This window comes from Corvus hawaiiensis, chromosome 5 (assembly GCF_020740725.1).
Source record: "Corvus hawaiiensis isolate bCorHaw1 chromosome 5, bCorHaw1.pri.cur, whole genome shotgun sequence".
Lineage (NCBI taxonomy): Eukaryota > Metazoa > Chordata > Aves > Passeriformes > Corvidae > Corvus > Corvus hawaiiensis.
The window spans coordinates 18,938,956-18,957,359 of NC_063217.1; the positions used below are offsets into that span (position 1 = coordinate 18,938,956).

General features: G+C 41.1%; 2 protein-coding genes across 5 annotated transcripts in view; one reads left to right on the top strand and one right to left on the bottom strand.

The window, feature by feature from the left end:
• The first annotated feature begins 8,560 nt into the window (after positions 1 to 8,560).
• Positions 8,561 to 10,071, top strand: SOD3 (superoxide dismutase 3). Its single transcript, XM_048303783.1, has 2 exons — positions 8,561 to 8,705; positions 9,153 to 10,071. The coding sequence occupies exon 2, from the start codon at positions 9,170 to 9,172 to the stop codon at positions 9,893 to 9,895; it is 726 nt and encodes a 241-aa protein (XP_048159740.1). The 5' UTR covers positions 8,561 to 8,705; positions 9,153 to 9,169; the 3' UTR covers positions 9,896 to 10,071.
• Positions 10,072 to 10,761: 690 nt separating this feature from the next.
• CCDC149 (coiled-coil domain containing 149) overlaps positions 10,762 to 18,404 on the bottom strand; it is a 52,409-nt gene continuing 44,766 nt past the window's right edge. For 3 of the 4 annotated variants that reach the window (XM_048303779.1, XM_048303781.1, XM_048303782.1), the window contains 2 exons: positions 14,318 to 14,905; positions 10,762 to 13,692 (listed from right to left, as the gene is read on the bottom strand). In XM_048303779.1, the coding sequence (XP_048159736.1) occupies positions 14,319 to 14,905 (587 nt within the window). In that variant the 3' untranslated portion in view covers positions 10,762 to 13,692; position 14,318. The remainder of the gene's footprint in view (positions 13,693 to 14,317; positions 14,906 to 18,404) is intronic. The other variant, XM_048303780.1, reaches the window with a different exon arrangement.

An 18,404-nucleotide genomic window follows, 5' to 3' on the forward strand; every position in this document is an offset into this window, starting at 1 on the left:
TTCTGTTTTTGCAGGCATGCTAATGCTGAGAGTAGGGACAACAACCAATCCAAGGATTTCTTCCTGTGCCCTGGAAAACAGCTGGTTATCCTATTTAACTGGAACTGAAAGACTCCACATTCATAAAACACCCCAGCAGGAGCCTTATTTTGTACAAATGCGTGCAAACTTCAGGGGGGAAATCTGCACCAGTGTAACTCATTATATCTAATGGGATACTATTAAGAACTCCATGCACTATGAGTTGAAAGCCTTTCTGTAAGCAGGTGGCAATTTCAGTGTTGCCTATTAATGCAGACATCGGAGCTGATAAAAACAGAGGACCTTCATGTGTTTGCCTCCTATCTACCTCAGCTTTTCTAGAGCCAAACCTCCAGTTTCAGAGATGCTCGAATCCTTTGGGCTGCTGGGCTGGGACTAGTGAGATTCACCTGGTTGGAAATCAGAACCCACAGAACCATGCTGCACTTCTGTGGAGATCCTTAAACCTGGCACCATTTGGGGAGATTTTGGTTCCACTGCACAGTTAAAAGAAAGAAAGAAAGAAAGACAGAAAGAAAGAAAGAAAGAAAGAAAGAAAGAAAGAAAGAAAGAAAGAAGAATGTAAATATAAACAATACTAAGAGCATCTTCAGCTAGAATTGACTATTCCTACATGCTTTTACTAAGAATGGTCCCTGACTTTAATTATTTATTTATTTTGGAATTAATCTTCCCAAGGGAGGAATTCAGGTGCAAATATTTACCTCGGATAGAACCTTCAGAGTTTTCAAAATATTTGTGTTAACATTCTCAAGGTGAGTAATTTAGCAATTCAAATCTTTTTATGCAATTCAAATCTTTTTATGTAATTTTCCTAAAAATGGCTCACTCATACTGTGGGCCATTTGAGAGTACAAGAAAACAATCTTAATGACTTCCACTAAAACGTCAAAACGATTTTAAACAAGGCACAAACTGGTTGTGCTCTTAATCCTGAACATCTGATCTCCAAAACCATTCACCATGGGAGAATTTAAACATGTGCACAGGCTTACAAAAGCTGCACAAAACTAAGAGGTGTTAAGGTCAGATGAGGACTGGAACCTCTGAAATTTCAGAGCGTAAGTAGGATTTAGGAGTCTGTGTTTTCACTGAGAGAACAAAATTGCATATAATGAACACACATTGTTAAACTTCATCAATCTCTCAGGGTTTCAGTTATTCTTACAAAAGTCAGCCACTAGGATAAATACAACTAAAAAGGTGGGGAACCGCTTTACCATAAAAGCTATTTTTACTCTGAAAAACGTTGCATTTTAAAAATTTTATAATTTCTGCTGTTTTGAAAGATACAAATTCAAAGGTTTTACAACAAACTGCTTTGAAAAGTACTCAGAGGGTCAGGTCCTGAACTACACACAATTTTCAAGGAGATGGGTATGCAACACAGATAAGCCATACCTTTTTTTCATTATTTCATTCCATGGTAGCATCTTCTGAGGTGAAATACCTGCTCTGATAAAGCCTCCAGGAGTCCAAGGGCTCTCCTGCACTTTGCTGTGTTCAAGGATGAAGATCCTCCTGGATGCTGCTGAGTGTTGACTCCAGCAAGAGCCCAGGGCTGTCTCCATCCAGGGCTGCCTGTGAACAGCCCCTACCTCCACACACAACACCCTTAGCTGGGCTGTCACCAGAGCAGGAGCTGCTCCTGATGTCAAAGCCAGGTGGGCTTTTGTCCTCCTGGAACATGATTGCCCTCAGCTTCTGCTGAGCTCTAGTGCAGAGCAGAGCCCTGCAGGTGCCACCAGGGATTTAAGCACTAACAGGGCCTCTGATATGGGGCATGGGAGCATCAAGATCCTCATGAATCTATAAATAAACCATCAAGGTATTTCACTTTACTTAGTGACTTGAGAAGCACCTGTGATTCTACGTTAAAATGCAAACTTAGGAATGGGTTTAACCTTCCTGGTTTTAGCAAAACTTTCCTAGTTTCGGCAAGGTGCGCCTTCAGTACTGGCAATTGTAATGAAGTGGTGGGGAACATGGATTAACTGGGAGACTTTCACAAACAGCTGCTGCTTGCGAGAAATAAGAGGGTCAGAAATGGGAACCTCTGGAAATTTATTTAGTCTAGCTAGCATGAATTAACCTATTCCTTGCTTCCATAGCTGATGTAATATTAAAATCCAATGGGTTCCGTTGGCTCTTTTGGCAGAAGGGAGAAAGCAATGTGGGGATGTGCACTTAAATGGTGGTTTTTTGTTAGTTTTTGTATGCTTAAGGTTTCAGACACCACTTAGCGCCAGGCAGCTCTTCAAAGACACTTTACTTCTCCCAGGGTAATAATAGTACTGTAAATACTTTGAGATAGGGCCAGTAAATTATTTTGGTTCCTATGATGTCTGAAAATTCTGTAATGACAGGTGTGGCTTAATCCAGGAGTCACAGCCACAGAAAAACCACTAAAAGAGGCAAACTTCTTGTATTCACCAGAAGGGGAATGCGTAGAATGTCAGAAAGGGAAATGGATAAAAGACATCAGGAATTTTTTACTTCCTTTCTACAGCAGAATAATCAGTCTTGCATATAGAAAAGAAGTAGGTGGTTATCTGAACAAACTTTGCTAAATATCTTAACTACTATCTCACATGACATTCTTATGCAGAAGCATGGGAAAAAAAGGGTCTTGATCACACTCTTATAAAGCAGGTATGGGGATGGTGGGAAATCTGTTCCCAGTTTGGAAACCAGTTAGTTCCCAACAGGGAGAGCAACCTGCCTCGAGTGCAGAAGTTTGTCTATTTAGCTTTATTTAGCCCTCCTGTTAATGACGTGAATGATGGAACAAAAAGTAAACTGATTAAATTCACAGCTGACACCAATCTGGAAGGACTGTAAATACACTGTGGGGAAGGATTAGAATTCAAAATGTTTGTGACAAGCTGGAGAAACAATAAGGGGTGGGGAAAATAAAATGAAGGCAGTAACTCTATTAAGACAATGGTAAAATCCAATACATGGCAGAAATAGCAACTACTGTAATATAAAATGGAAATAATTGCATAGGCAGCAGTTCTGCAGGAAAGGATCAGGCAAAGATCACATTATGATGTAGAGAATAAGACAGTCTGCATGACAAGCATGATGGCAGTTCTTGCTGTTTGTCTGGCACACTGGGGTGTTTGTGACTTCTCTTCCAGGAAGAGGTGCACAGTCCATAGGAAAAGGTGGTCTACTCAACACAGGAGCCTACAAAATTTAGGAAGAAAGCTTAAAAGAATTGGAAATGTTTAGCTGAAAGATAGAATATCCATCGGTACAGAGTTAAACCTTCAGGTCTGAATGAGGCTGTTGCAAAGAGGAAAATAATCTGTCCCCCATGTTCAGAGTGGGTACAACCAACATAGTGGTTCCAATCTGCAGTGAGAACCACGCTGCAGAGCTGGTAAACCCCTAAGAGAAAAGACAGTCAAGCCACAGTTGATGGCAGATTCTTCAGCAATGGTAAGTTTTAAAAACAGGATAGAGAAGCTTAAGTCTTGATTTACATTGGTAAGGTTTGGTCTGGTGTCCATAAATCCCTTTCAGACCACAGCAGAGACACAAACCAAAGGGGGATGACACGTGCAAGCAGAAGGCAGGGCATGGCCTGTTATCAATGGTTGTGTCTTTATAGTACACTAAGGATAGAAATATCTGAAAACCATGCTCAGTTCACCTGTGATGATCATTACAATATTGAGACAGCTGCTACTAAGTGTCATAAAAAGAGAAATTTATTTGTATCTGGTTATTTTAGGTAACCACTGCTCATACCCCTGACCTAATGGTCCAGCGTTCCTACGGCTCCCAAGCTGCAACCTGAAGCTCCGCACAGAGCGGAAGTTGTGCAAATATGCACAATGTGTGCAATGTGCACTTCGAAATTTAAAAACCCCAAGATATTCCATTTGTGGCCATTGGGCACTGAGCTTGACAAAAGTCTCTTGTTTATTTCTTGTCTCCTTTCAAACAGCAAACCTCTCATCAGATTAATGCTACACAGAGGAAAGGATAAACTTTTTATAAAAGATCAGGGAATAAATACAAACACAAATAATAACCTAAATTATCTAATAGCTGGGCTCCATCCCTACTTTTTACATTACATATTTGTATTTTATATTCACATGTGAAGATTAAATTCTGTTAAATTAGGTTGACAGAATGAGTTTCTGAATGCAGCTTTTTCTAAAAGCTTACTTATAGATCATCTCTCCCTCACTCTCATGAAATGATTTCTTCACAAGCTATTAAAGAGGAAGAATTTCAAGAATTTTTCAAATTGGCTGATGCAGAGTAGTTTGACAGTTGCATGAGCTTCTATTTTCAAGAGAAGTTATTCCCTAGAGAAAACAGTGCTGTTTCCCTCTTGTTTATTTATTTATTTAACTTGAGTTTTGTTATGGGTAATGCTCTGAAAAGTTGGAAATGCTTATAGCTCTTTTGCAAGAATATTATAAATGGATGCTTTTCTCAGGCAGTAAATATTTTTATTTCTTTAAATAGAAATACCAAGTCAAGGAACAGGATTAAACAGGAAGAATAAGTCATGACCAGCAACAGATTTTCCATTTGCTACAGCAAAATGTTTCATTTTCTTTTCTTTTTTTTCTCCATAGGAATTGCAAACCACTTGCTCCATCATAATTCCTATGGGATGTGGTGCTGCCCACAGCCCAGTGCCAGCCACATCTTCCCCATGCAGGTGAAAAGGCTAAAACAGCTCAGCCCAGGGCAGAGCTCCCCTCGTAAGCACCAGAGCTCCATGAGACGTTCACAGGCTGTGTTGGACAACACGACGGGCAGTGAATAGCCAAAGCCATTGCGCCTTCATGGACACCCTGACAGCACTGCTGCCTCTGTGTCCTGCCCTCCCTGACAGCACCGCTGCTTTCCGTGTCCTGCCCTCCCTGACAGCACTGCTGCCTTTTGTGTCCTGCCCTCCCTGACAGCACTGCTGCCTTCCGTGTCCTGCCCTCCCTGACAGCACTGCTGCCTTCCGTGTCCTGCCCTCCCTGACAGCACTGCTGCCTCTGTGTCCTGCCCTCCCTGACAGCACTGATGCCTTCTGTGTCCTGCCCTCCCTGACAGCACTGCTGCCTCTGTGTCCTGCCCTCCCTGACAGCACTGCTGCTTTCCATGTCCTGCCCTCCCTGACAGCATTGCTGCTTTCCGTGTCCTGCCCTCCCTGACAGCACTGATGCCTTCTGTGTCCTGCCCTCCCTGACAGCACTGATGCCTTCTGTGTCCTGCCCTCCCTGACAGCACTGCTGCCTCTGTGTCCTGCCCTCCCTGACAGCATTGCTGCTTTCCATGTCCTGCCCTCCCTGACAGCATTGCTGCTTTCCGTGTCCTGCCCTCCCTGACAGCACTGATGCCTTCTGTGTCCTGCCCTCCCTGACAGCACTGCTGCCTCTGTGTCCTGCCCTCCTTGACAGCACTGCTGCTTTCCATGTCCTGCCCTCCCTGACAGCACTGCTGCCTTCTGTGTCCTGCCCTCCCTGACAGCACTGCTGCTTTCCATGTCCTGCCCTCCCTGACAGCACTGCTGCTTTCCGTGTCCTGCCCTCCCTGGCCACATTGCTTGTATCACTACAGCTGAAAGCCAATGCTGCAGGCTTGAAATGGCAAGAAGTGCCCAAAACCAAAGGAGCATATCAGGTGGCCAAGGATCTTGACTGTTTCCCTCAGACTTCAAACGTCCCCTTTCTTTCACCTGCTCCAGCCTCCGCCATATGTGAAGAAAAGCAGTCAGTTCCATCACTCACTCCCAAAGACATGAAAGTTTCTTGCCTGGGTGTTGTTTTTATGGAGAACCATTCTATCAAAAAACCACAGAGAGCAGATCAAAGTGCTGGAGACATGAAAAAGGCTACAGCTTGCTACAAATGATTCTCTCCCATGTAGTGTTTTCCTCATTGTATTTAACTCTGTGCTGGACAAATCAAACAACATTAAGTCAAACAGCAGGGTAATGCAATAGGAACGGTGTCATTGCAGAAGAAGCCCACCAAACAACCAACCCTGAAGGTTACAGCATGGATTGGGAGCTTGTGAGCAGAGTCTGGTATAAAGTTCACTGTAAAACAAAATTCTTCCTACATGGTCTAGAGAGCCTTCCAGAAATTGTTTTGACTAATCAGTCTTGTATAGCCCAGGAAACTTTAGGACATTGCTTGAAACTCAGGATACAAGAGATCTTGTAGAACTGGAACAAAAGCAGAGGTCTGGTTTTTTTAGAGCAGCGATTGTAACACAAGTGCATGGTCAGGTCACTGTAGGCTTTCTTCCCAGTAACTGCTGTCTGCTTTAAAGGCTGTCAAGCCCATTATTGGCACCTCTTTGTAACCAGAAAATTAAAACACAGGCAGTGGGTAACAACAGACTTTAATGACACACCTGGTTCGTACTTAGGACCATCTTTCAGACTCAAAATGAATGCCAAATCACCCTGGCAATTGTATTCCTTGTAGTTATCAGCCCTTCTCCTTTTTAAAATACATCTTCCTGACAGCAGCCCACAGCTACTATTTCCTTTTCATTCTCTGAAGTGCAGAGCACTACAAATACATCATTTCGCTTTGCTGCAGTCCTTTATGTCCCTTTGATCATCTCCTTTACACCTTCTGCATTTCTGCTTCCCTCCCTCATGTGTAGAACATCAAAAAAGAGCAGCAAGTAGGTTTTTCCAAGGACAGAATCCCAGCTGGTGTAGGCAGCACAAATGCCACTGAAGTCAGAAACATTGCTGTACCTATGCTAGCTAAAATTCTGTTCAAAATGCCTTATACTTCAATTAAAGCTTTACAATTCTCTTCTTGGAGTACTGACTGCTGGCTCAGGAATTTCCTTGTAAAAGTGTTAAACTCAACTGCAGTTCACTACTTTGTGACTCAGAGAGTAAACAATGAATGATGCTCCTTTCTTCCTTCCATTTGTTGTGACCCCATAAAAAATGGCTTATGCTGCTAAGAAATAATTTTTCTAATAGTACCTAGACAGGATGTTTGCTTCCTGTATTTTACAAACTTGAACCAGTCCCCTTTGCATTTGGCTAGTCTAAGCTCAACATTTTTTGTGTCTATTTATAAAACTTCCAAATGCTTTAAACCCAAGCAATCTCATAATATTACCACACTGCAAGTATGGCTTTTCCCAGCTTAGAGACTGCCAGCGAATGAAGTTGGGAAGACCTGCAAAGGCAGCAGCATTAGGCTGGGTGATGGGCAATCCTGGCGCTTGGCCTCTCTGAGAGTTCAGCTCCCCCGAACGCTGCACGGCGCCCAGGACCTCAGTGATCCCAGAAATTTGTAAATACCCTGAAGAAATACCAGTTGTCCTGTTTCATAGATTAGGAACTGAAGCCCAGAGCTAAAGTAGCACATTCAATATCCCAATATTCAAAAATGAAGTTAGATAATTCTGTATTTCCTGTTCCTGGCTAATGATCTGAGTAGCTGATATTCCTTTAGCTCTACTCTCCCTCATACATAAAGAACAAAAATTGTCTCTCTCACATAACTGAGTATCTTGGATCTGATGTAGTATATGACACTGGTAAGATTAACACACACAATTTTACCACTGCAGAAGCTGACAGTCCCATTCCTTACTCAGCTGGCAGAAGACTTGAACAGGGGAAAGGGATTTTCTTGCATTGAGAATTGTTTCAGAGTAATAAGAGCTACTCTTTTCTCTCTATAGAAATCTCACCCTGTTAAATTGATCTTGTGACACACAAATCCACATTTCAGCTACGACAGTGGGAAGTGCTGTAGGGAGGACAATGCCCCTGAGAGGAGAGCATTTCTTAGTTCATGGGATGATGAAACACATGTGAACTCTCCATGCTCCAAACAGCTTTTGAGCAATTCCTCTGCACCTCTGTCTGATGTTGTGCTGCCTCAGTACTGCTTACTGCTCCTTTAGGAAAGAAATCACTGCTAGTTTCAAAAAAAAAAAAGAAAAAAGGAAAAGAAAAGGAGCAGAAGGGCTGCAGAGGAGCAGGTATCTTGGTGAGTAAAGCAGCAGATACTAACTAACCCTAAAACTTCAGAGCAGCATCATTGACACATACCTCAACATCTACAGTTTAAACTCAGTTTCTAAATCCACAAATCCACTTTGGTATGCATCCATGTAGAACAGTTTATGTTGCTCAAGGACCAGTTTCCATTTTGATTAATGCATAAAAATGCAAACCAGCTCCACACAACCAGCACACAAGCGAGCAAACTGCCCAACTATGCCTTAATAAAAGCTTCTTCTTCTCCCCTCCCTGCCTGCTGAAGTTCACTTGTTTTAGATGAGAACATGAAGTCATCAAAAGGCAGATTAATTTCAAAGCTTCACAGCCTTTTCCCTTTTTTTCCCCCCTTTTTTGAAATGCTCGTAAGGACCGAGAGCCAGACTAACAAACTCACCAAGAAAGGATAAAGCGTTCACCCTGCCCAAAACAAAAATGCCTGGAAGCTTCTCCCCCCCTTCCTTCTTCCCTCTGTCCCCGCCTCTCTCCCCTCCCACAGTTCTCCCGCCTCCCCTGAGCCAGCGTTACCTAATTTCTACACAAACACGCAGTTTCTATAAGCATCACCTTCAAGCAGCTCTGGCTTTCTGTCTGATCACATCTTGGTTTAGGGGAGCAGAGGTGAAGAGCTACTACTGAGGGGTTCTGCAAGGTAATCAACTTGTTGGATTTTTACTTTTTGTTTGTAATGCCTAACTAGTGGTTAAGTAGATGGACCAAGAAAAAACTCCTGGCAAACTGTCTTGCTGGAATTTGTTGAAGTAGAAAAGCCTCAGTACAAACTCAGAAATAGATTTAAAAACATTTTGGCTTGCTTGCTTCCTGCAGGGAAACAGAGGCAGTTTTTAACATCAAGATCTAATTTAAAATATATAATCACTAAAATTTTAGTCTTGGGTGCCAGTTGTGCGTGTTTAAATACACACATGCATTCTGATTTAGTTTCAGTTCATACATTAGACAGGTTTAGCACGCAGCAGTCCACTGGGACCATGTCCCAGCTGTTTCACTCAGCTCCCCACCGGCTGTGTGTCGTTCTCTCCAGCCATACTGCTGCAAAATGCCCTGAATTCTTTGTACTTTCCTGTATCTTTTGCAGACTCTAAAATTGCCAAGATGCTTCTGATTCTTTCTCTGGTCACTGGGCTTGCCCTTTCTGCCTCTGGTGTCATGACAGACAAGGAAACTGATCCACGGCAGGAGTCATTGCATGAAATACAGAAACAAGTGAACGACCTCTGGCAGAATTTGCTCTACCCAGTAACACGTGGTAACGACACTGATGGGATGATTTATGCTACTTGTGAAATGAAGCCCAGCTCCAAAATAGATACTGACAAGCCACAAGTGAGTGGACAAGTCTTATTCAAGCAGCATTACTCATACGGAAGATTGGAAGCCATTTTTTACTTGGATGGGTTTCCATTGGATAACAATCAATCTAGTAGAGCTATACACATCCATGAGCTTGGAGACCTCAGCAATGGCTGTGATTCTACAGGAGGACACTATAACCCTTTCAGAGTGAACCACCCCCGTCACCCAGGAGATTTTGGCAACTTTCTTCCTAAAGAAGGCAAAATCAGAAAATACAAAACAAACCTGTTTGCCACAATCTTTGGTCCATATTCCATCATGGGCAGATCTGTTGTGATCCATGAGCAGGAAGATGACATGGGCAAGGGCAATAATAAGGCCAGTTTGGAAAATGGAAATGCTGGGAAACGTCTGGCTTGCTGTGTGATTGGGATAAGCAACAAGAACTTGTGGGAAGAGAAACTGCCTGAGGTTATGGACAAGAAGAAGAGAGGGCTCAACAAAAGAACATACAGCCAGGCTTAGGTGAAGTCCAAAACACCAGCTACAGCCTGCGCAGCCCAAAGTAACTCAGGCTGTGCCATTGCCCACTAAGATATATGGCTAAAGGATTTCTATTTGCTTGCTCCTGTATGAAATCCATATCACTTTTGTAGAGCTTTCTTTCTGTAAGCCCATCAATAAAACCAGCATCAACTCAACATTATGAGTGTTTTCTTGAAGAAAAAAGATTCCCTTTTATGCAGTTTGGGAGTTGAATGCATGTAAGAGTGCGGATGGATAGGGTACATGGGCTAAAGAATCTGTGTGCTGCAAGGGCCTCTTAAGGGATCATTAGATACTAAAGGAAAAAAAGTAAGAATTTGCCTCTCATTAGACCCTATTCTGTAGTTAGGCACCAACTTGAAAAGCAGAAAGGTCTCTATGCTGTTAATGGTGTTGGGTGTGGTGTTGCAAGACCTTGGTAGTGGACTTCCCCTAGAAATAAGGGAAAGTACAGAAATTCCTGTGTTGAACTTCAGATCCATTATGTTATTCTACTTGTGTAAGTCTCCAGTTTGTGCTTGTCAGTAACAAAGTTATATACAACAGTTACAATGCTGCTTAGACAATGATGATAAAGTTAGCAGATCAGAGAGAAATATTTTCAAAGCAAAAAAATACTGGGTGTTATTTCATACAAAACTGTAGGAAGTAAATCAGTCAGCTTAGGCTGGGAAAAGTGACAGTGAAAAGATTTAAATAAGATTATTTTCAGACTTAAAATTCTCACTTAATAAGGCTTTACTTTTTAAATTTAACACATCTCAGTGGGAATATTAAAATACCACCCCATGGCTATCATTCATCTGATACTAAGAAGAGAAAAGGAAACAAGCAGGTAGAATAAGTATATCAGGAAATGTTTTTATTAAAGATGACAAAATTTATTAATATCGTTTAACCATGTTGTGCTGTTGTGCTGTTAATCCAGGCAGCAACAAAAAAGTGGTTTGCAAATAAATTAAACTCCATAATTTAGAAAGCAAACTACAAAACAGAAGCTGGTAAACAAAATGCTATCTTTTAGAAATGTAGCAGATTTTCAACTTAGTCTCAGTTAAGATTTTGAAATACATTCCTGAGCTCATAGGGATTAAAGAACTTCCACTGTCTTTCCTACACAAATTCCCATATGCTTAAAAATAGTCTCACTTAGAAAAGAAGCAGCATTCTAAAAGCTGCTTCTTAATCTGTCATTTTCACACACTTATTTTACAAATTCAGTGAACATCGTTTTTCCAATAACCACAACATCATACTTTCAAATGAAGTCCTTCTCACAGATAATGCATGACTTCACTTTCATGTAAGACAACCTCCTTAAAATCAGTTTGTGAAATGCAGCTTCTCCATACTCCTGCCACAAAATTCCCTTCCCAGTTTGCTTCCCCAAAGCCCAACACCAACATGGCTTACATGTCTGGTTGTGATTTCTGCACTGGCAAAGTAGTAGTAAAAGGGAACACAGGTCTTTAAAAAAAACAAAACAAAACACAAGACAAAAAACACCACCCCTCCAAATCTAAGTTTGTGTTGAATCCACAAAAATCCACTAGTTAAATTTACTGGGAAAAAAATAATCATTGCTATAATAGCTCAACAATATCAATTAAAGCAATATCCGAGGAAGATACTGACAACAATATTTAATTACTTATTACCTAGTGCAGCAACAATGTCTTACTTTTACAAGTCTCCTTGCTTTGAAGTCTTGTGTTCCTGGGAGAAGGCTAAAAATGTAGCTAGGATACATATTTGCTAGAGCAGAAAGGAGAGGGGCAGTATTGCAGCAGTGGCATCACACTGGAAATGACGTTTTCTGAGATCTGTGTATCTTACTGGACTTTAGCGATTGCAAAGATTTAAGAATGGCATCTAAGAGGGAGAATGGTGTGAGGACAATTACTAAGATGCCCTAATTGTTGGATTGTACATCAGTATGCTCTCACAGAAAAGATATACTGAAAACAATCAGCAAATGAGGCACTAAAAAGCTGGTGATGCAGCAATGCTTCAACCTTACACCATGCTCTTCATTAACTAATAGCATTAACTGGCTGTTAAGGGAGCATGAGAAAAATGCTCATTTGCACATCTCTGGGTCAGGAAAGACGGGACAGGGAAATAGTAAAAGACCCTCAACATTTCTGAGCTCAACTATATGAAATCTTGACCTTCTAACTTGCTTGCCTCAGTTCTGACTGCATTGATATTTAGCTCTGTGCAGGATCAGTCTGTGAAAGACGGAAAAAATACATCTCAAATAAAATGCTACTTCATGTGACATTTAGGCATTAGAGGGAAAAAGTCCTGCGCATTCTCCTGGAGATTTTAGTTCCTACAGCTATTTTTCTTCTGACTGTCACAAAAATGAGTCAGTAATGCAGTCAGTTGCAATTACTGGGAACAGCTTAACACTCTTTCAAACACTTAAACTCTTCTTGGTTTTTTTTCAGGTAATGAGGAATTTTAACAGTGATCAGGATAACAAAATAAAAACTTTTCACTGCTTCATGTCCCTAATATGCTTAAATATTTATAGCACTTTCATTCCTAAGGACTGCTGCTTAACATTAGTGGAATGCTGCAATGTCCAATTACCCGTAAACACAAAGTAAACATATTTGAGGAGCACTGTAAGTATGGCTTTATATCCTGCAGACAGACACTAAAAGGGTTACACGAATGCACCTGCTAGGGAAAACACATGAGAACAGAGACAAGCCACACTTTTCACCTTCCAACTATCATTGCTTATATTTATATGTAGTAATTTACATACAGCCTTTCTTCTGCTGAATACAAACCCTCCATGGACTCTAACACCTTGATTATGGCAGCACATGCTAGCTCATCTTACACATACAGGAGAGTTTGTCAGTACTGGTAATATAAACTCTCTTTATTCAGTAGCTGACAAGTGGGCTGTAAAAACTTGCAGCTGGCAGTTATTTGTCAAAGAAGTACTCAATCTGGGAGAGATTTTCCTTTTTATTAGTAGTATTTTATTAAATTTGCTTTAATTTTCTCTGATTGGTTTTAAGTTCTAGGAGTGAGAAATGAACATTTACAGACAATTAGGTCCCAAGCCAGCAGAAAAATTGCCTTGACGGCTGCTGGCCCATAGAAGCTTCACAGCTGCAGAGACTATTCCTTATGCTACAAACAGGAGAAGAAAGACCTGCCTCCTCTTCCCCAACAGCTGCTAACTTCAACATTAAGTATTCCCTCGTTGCTGCCTTCCTAGAAGCAGAGTGGCACAGCTCCAGCATCAGGACCAAGCTAGGGAATGACACAGAAGCTCCCTTTTCCCCAGTTATTATAGGAACATTTTTCTGTGATGAAACCTCTTCAAGAGAAGAAGTTTAACAAAGTGGCAACAATGCAAATAATCCCTCTATCATACCATAGACTGGTGAAATGAGGAGGAAAGGAAGAGTTATGCCTAATTCCAAACAATAAGAAAATAAAAAAGACACAGAATTCCTTTAGAAAGGAGAGCACAGATGGGGTAGGCTAAAATCTATCACCCATTAACTAAGCCCAAGGGCCCATTCCAACTCCTGTAAGAAGAGGAATGCAATTCCAGAAATTGACAGAGCCAAGTAGTTGGTGAGGACACCACTGGTTCTCCTCTTGCTGTTTTCCTTGATTTGGAACAGCATTGCTGTTTCTCACGGTAAGACTTCTGGCTTCTCTGATGGTGTTTCCTTCAGAGCTTCATTAAATTGGGCTCTCAGCATCTGGTGAAATAACTCCCTTCATTTTCATGAGATGAGCTGGGAGAGGAAAGGAAAAATTTTGTCCAGTTGACAAAATATGAAGGTATAAATGTTTGTAATAAGAGAACTATATACACGCAGGGATGATTTTCAGAAACTTCCTGTAAGGGAATAGTGATCTTATTCTAAGGATATACTTACAGTCACTATATGTAAAGAGAAACAGAACACAGTCTGAGAAAGAAGAAAAAGCTTGCAGCCTTAAGATGCTTCTCAATTTATCACTCCAAATTTTTCATCCTTGAGAGACACTTATTACCAATACAATACAGTCTAGCACTAGGACCATACATGTTACAGGAGCCTAGTGATAACAAGATAGATCATTATCACTGGCCTCTTTACTACACTAATGTAAATTACATCAATCCATATAGAAACTTCAAATCATTACAAAAAACCAACATCACTAAACTGCATCACTAATTCTTTCCCCTGGGTAATTTACAATTTTGGTACACTACAGTCAGAACTAACAAAAACCCATCTTTTTTAAAGAATTATTAACACTTCAGTGTAAAATAATCAACCCTACAGCACACTATTTCACTGATCATATCTGCAACAGCACAGACACTGCACAAGGATTACAGTGAGATGCTCAAGGGCCTGGATTTCATACCTCAAGCCAAACTGTTATCCAAATATTCACGGTTTTCAGCAGCATCAGATGGTTTCTTGTTTTCAGATTCAGAAAGCTCCTCAAAGCTGTTATTTGTGTCTGCAGTTGTAAGACTGAGCCCTCTGTGCCTTCCAGCGTCCTCAGTACGCACCACCACATCCATGGTGCTGTTATTTTGATCCCCTCTTTCATTTGGAGTTTCACAATCTCTCTCTGAGGTTTTGTCATTGTCTTTAAGGGCCTCAGTTTCACCTGTTCGTTCATTCTCAGAGTTTGAGGGATCTGTGGGGTCAGATGGATCAGGGCTGGAAAGTGGGAACTCTGCCTCTGATGAATCATTAAGCTCTGCTCCAACTCCCACATTCTGCTCCCTCACAGGAGCGCCTTCTCTTTTCCCTTCCAGTTCTGCAACTGCCAGTTTAATTATCTGACTTCCAAGCTTGTTTATGTCTTCTTCCTCAGAAGGTAGCTGGGGTAATGAAGGGTAAAAATGTTTATTTTGGTTTCTGTTATTTAAGTTTGTTCCCTCTGGAGCCAGGGACTCACTTGCAACAGCGTAAGTTTCATCACGTTCTCCCTTCTGTTCTGCTGAAAGAGAAATGGAACAGCAAGATACTCGAGTCAGTTGGAGGCATTTGTTAAATATCTGGTCTGAAGAATATTACTACCAGTGCTAGACCACAGAGATGTTTATTTCAATAAGGAATTTTTAAGAGTGCTTCCCTATCCCTCCCAGGCCTATTTCTTAGACAATAAACAATCAACACTAAGTTTCTTGCTGGATCTGGCCCTGTTTTGGATCCTGTCTTTTCCTAATACCAATAACTTTAAGAGTCAGACAATACCGTACAGTTGCTTGTAGAACAGCAAGGTCAGGCAAACTTTTTCAGAGGAATATCAACTCCAAGCAAGGTACTTAGCTATGGAAATTTTTGGCACGGTTTACCATTAATCTCCCCATCACTACCAGTTTCAGGGGTTAACACGAGCTCCACCTATTTGGAGCTTTTCACAGGCTTTCATCCAATAATGAAGTTTTGTTATTGGTCCTGCAACACTTCTCCAAACATAGAAGATTATTTGAATTGAAAATAAGCTTGCGAAGTGAAGTAAGAAAACTTAGGAAATGCCAAAATAAGTCTGCCTTGAAAGCTTAAAATGACTCTTGTCATGCAGATGTGTTACCTTTTAGTATATAAGAATTTACTCCATTCTCTCACAGGAATCCTGCCTCACACAAGGATGGGACTGCCTGGCTGCAGAGGACCAGCCTACTGTCTCTATCAGACCTGCATAATTTAGAATTTGGAAGGTACTGAGTGAATGAGAGCAGGGTTGCCATGAAGGGAACAGGCACTTTTACTGCTATCAATGAAGCTAGGAATTCAACTCTGAAGAGCTGGAATTTAAGTCTGTGGAAAAGGCAGGGATAAATTAACTTTCAAAAGGTGATCACCCACTGGATCTAAGACTCATTATCTAAGAAGTCAGCTGGAAAACTAGGAGCTTGATGTGCAGTACTGCTCTGCTTGTGCTGTACATCAAAGTGCTCCAAATGAGCCAAAATGTATGTACCTCAAACTAGCACTCGAAATTAGCAGGGACTCTGTGTTACTATTTGCATGCCTCAGTTTCCTCCCTCTTAAAGTAGGATACCTCCAACCTTGCTGCAATGTTCTGAAGATAAATTGTCTCAAAGCACTATATCACCAGAGAAAAGTTCATAGAAGAACAGCACTGTTTTCTTCAGGGAATGCCTGAAACAGCTCCCAGGCAATACAGCAGGGACAAGGCATTCAACAATGGAGCAGAAAAACCCCGAAGAGCTGTTCATTAGCAGCTGTGATGCTCAAGCACAATCCATCCCACGACACTATCCGCCCTGTGCATCGGATAAAGTGAGATTTGGTGGCACAAGACAGGCTTTAATTCCTATGATTGTACTCTGTCAGTATGCATGTTCACACAGGAACTGCGCAGTAGATCCTACAAACATCCACCATCCAGCTTAACTGAAACAATGATAACAAGTACAGATTAAAGGAGGCTTTGATGAGACCAAGGTAAGCAGATAGACTGGATAAAAAAAAGCCTGAAAAAGCCCTCTTACTGTCTACAGATCTAGATAGAGCAACACTTGATGCATTATAAAAAGTTCTGATGAAGAATAAATGTTCATTTAAAAGCTAAAAAGATTTCTTGGGTCAAACAGGCACCAAATATCAGTACTACTCTTTAAAAGACCATAACTGACCAATGTGACATGAGGCCTAATATATAACAATAAGTAAGAATTTCATTTCTATTCTGATTATCAACTGTTTTCACTCAACTGATCATTCAATTAATAGGAAAATAAGAGTGGTTTTGCTTTTATTTCAGTAATACTTTAAACCAAGAGCATACTTGTTTGATGAATGAAGGCAGATGAACACACTCCTATGTTCTTTCCAGTTGCCAAGGTCCCCCAGATTTTGGAGGTACGTAGTGTATAGATGAAAAATTGCAGTATGCAGCAAGTTCCTAAAGCTCAACAGCAGTTATTCTCTGTGTAGAGCGGTACAAAAGGCACGAGTGTATCATTCTCATACAGATGCCAACTGCAGAGAAGTTGTATGACTTCAAGCACAGGGATATGCCCCACAGCTGAAAACACACTGCTTCCTTTCCAGGCTTTGAAGGCAAGATGGCAGCCTCAAAGATCCTTCAGAAAAAGCATCTGGAGCAGCAGAACAGGTTATTGTTGCTTCACCTACTGCTAGAAACTATGGTATCCCCTGCACAGCTCATCATAAATATGTGCTCATCTCTATCACCAAAAAGTTGGCCCAGTTTAATTATCGCAGAGGTAACTTTTGTCTCAGTTTTCACTGCAGGTTATCAGATATATTGGGACACAGACAAGGGAAAACCCAAGCTGTTTGTGCAGGCAGAACAGTAATTTCTTTGCCTACTCCAGTTTAACAACAGAATTTCTGTGATTAACCTTGGTTCTCATTATGGTCATGGGACAGAGGAGGAAAGGAGGAGATGACCTTCTGAGAGCTGATTCTTCCTATGACTGCCACAAGTCTAATCCTTGTCTGTTTTTCCCTATCCAAGGCTGTTCTGCTCTTCTCTTCCCCTGCCTATCTTTCTGCTCCTGCTCTATATCCCTTTATTTAACCAGTCCCTACACTCACTGTGCCCATTTCTCATCCACCTTTCAATATTTTTTAATCACATCTTGCTTTCACTGCCAGCATTCCGATTCCTCACTCCTGTGCTCTGACCTCTGCTCAGCCACATGAAGGTCCCTTCCCACTCAGACTTCCATTGACTCTGTCAATCCCCATCTACTCTAGTGTTCCCACCACTTGAGAGTCCTGATCTTGGCCTTTCTTTCCTCTCTGCTCCACATTTTGTTCCTGCTAAGTTTACTTTATCTCGAAGGAATGGTGCATACAGAGTTTTACCAGCACTGGTGGCTGTGAATCATTGGTTTGTTTTTAGTAGATAATTTGTAAGTGAATCATGTAGAATGAGGTGGAAACTCCATACTGTTTCCTCAGGCTGGAAACCTTTTCCCTAGATTTCAAATTCCTATAGAGTAAATGCTTGCATATTTGAAAAAAAACCAAAAAAAATTAAAACATAAAAAAGACAAAAAAAGTCCACCAAGAACCCCACGTGGTCATCAGTATTTAACACAAAAAAGAAGTTATTTGGCTGTCTTAAAAAAAAATTCAGCTGACGTAGAAAACACAGCATGGAGAGCTAAGGTTTGGCAGTGTTACAACGCAACAGCAACAGGGTCTGATGAGATGTGACAGGCAGATCAGACTGCCTGTCTGATGAGCCTGTAATCACAACTGTAATACCAGCCTCACCTAGGACAAATATGGAAACAAAAAAGCATAATGCCACCGAGTAAATACTTTCAGTAACTGCAGATTTAATTAAAAATCAACAATTAAGTAGGTAAAAGAATGAATATTTATGAGTTATTATTACTCACCAGAGAACTATTCATTACAGTTTCACTTCTTATTTTTAGCAAAAATATCAGCTGATCAAGATTATAAAAAAGATCAGTCTGGCTGTCACA

Bases quoted from the DNA above. Each gene is read 5' to 3' on its own strand.
- SOD3 (XM_048303783.1), top strand. From the start codon at position 9,170: ATGCTTCTGATTCTTTCTCTGGTCACTGGGCTTGCCCTTTCTGCCTCT.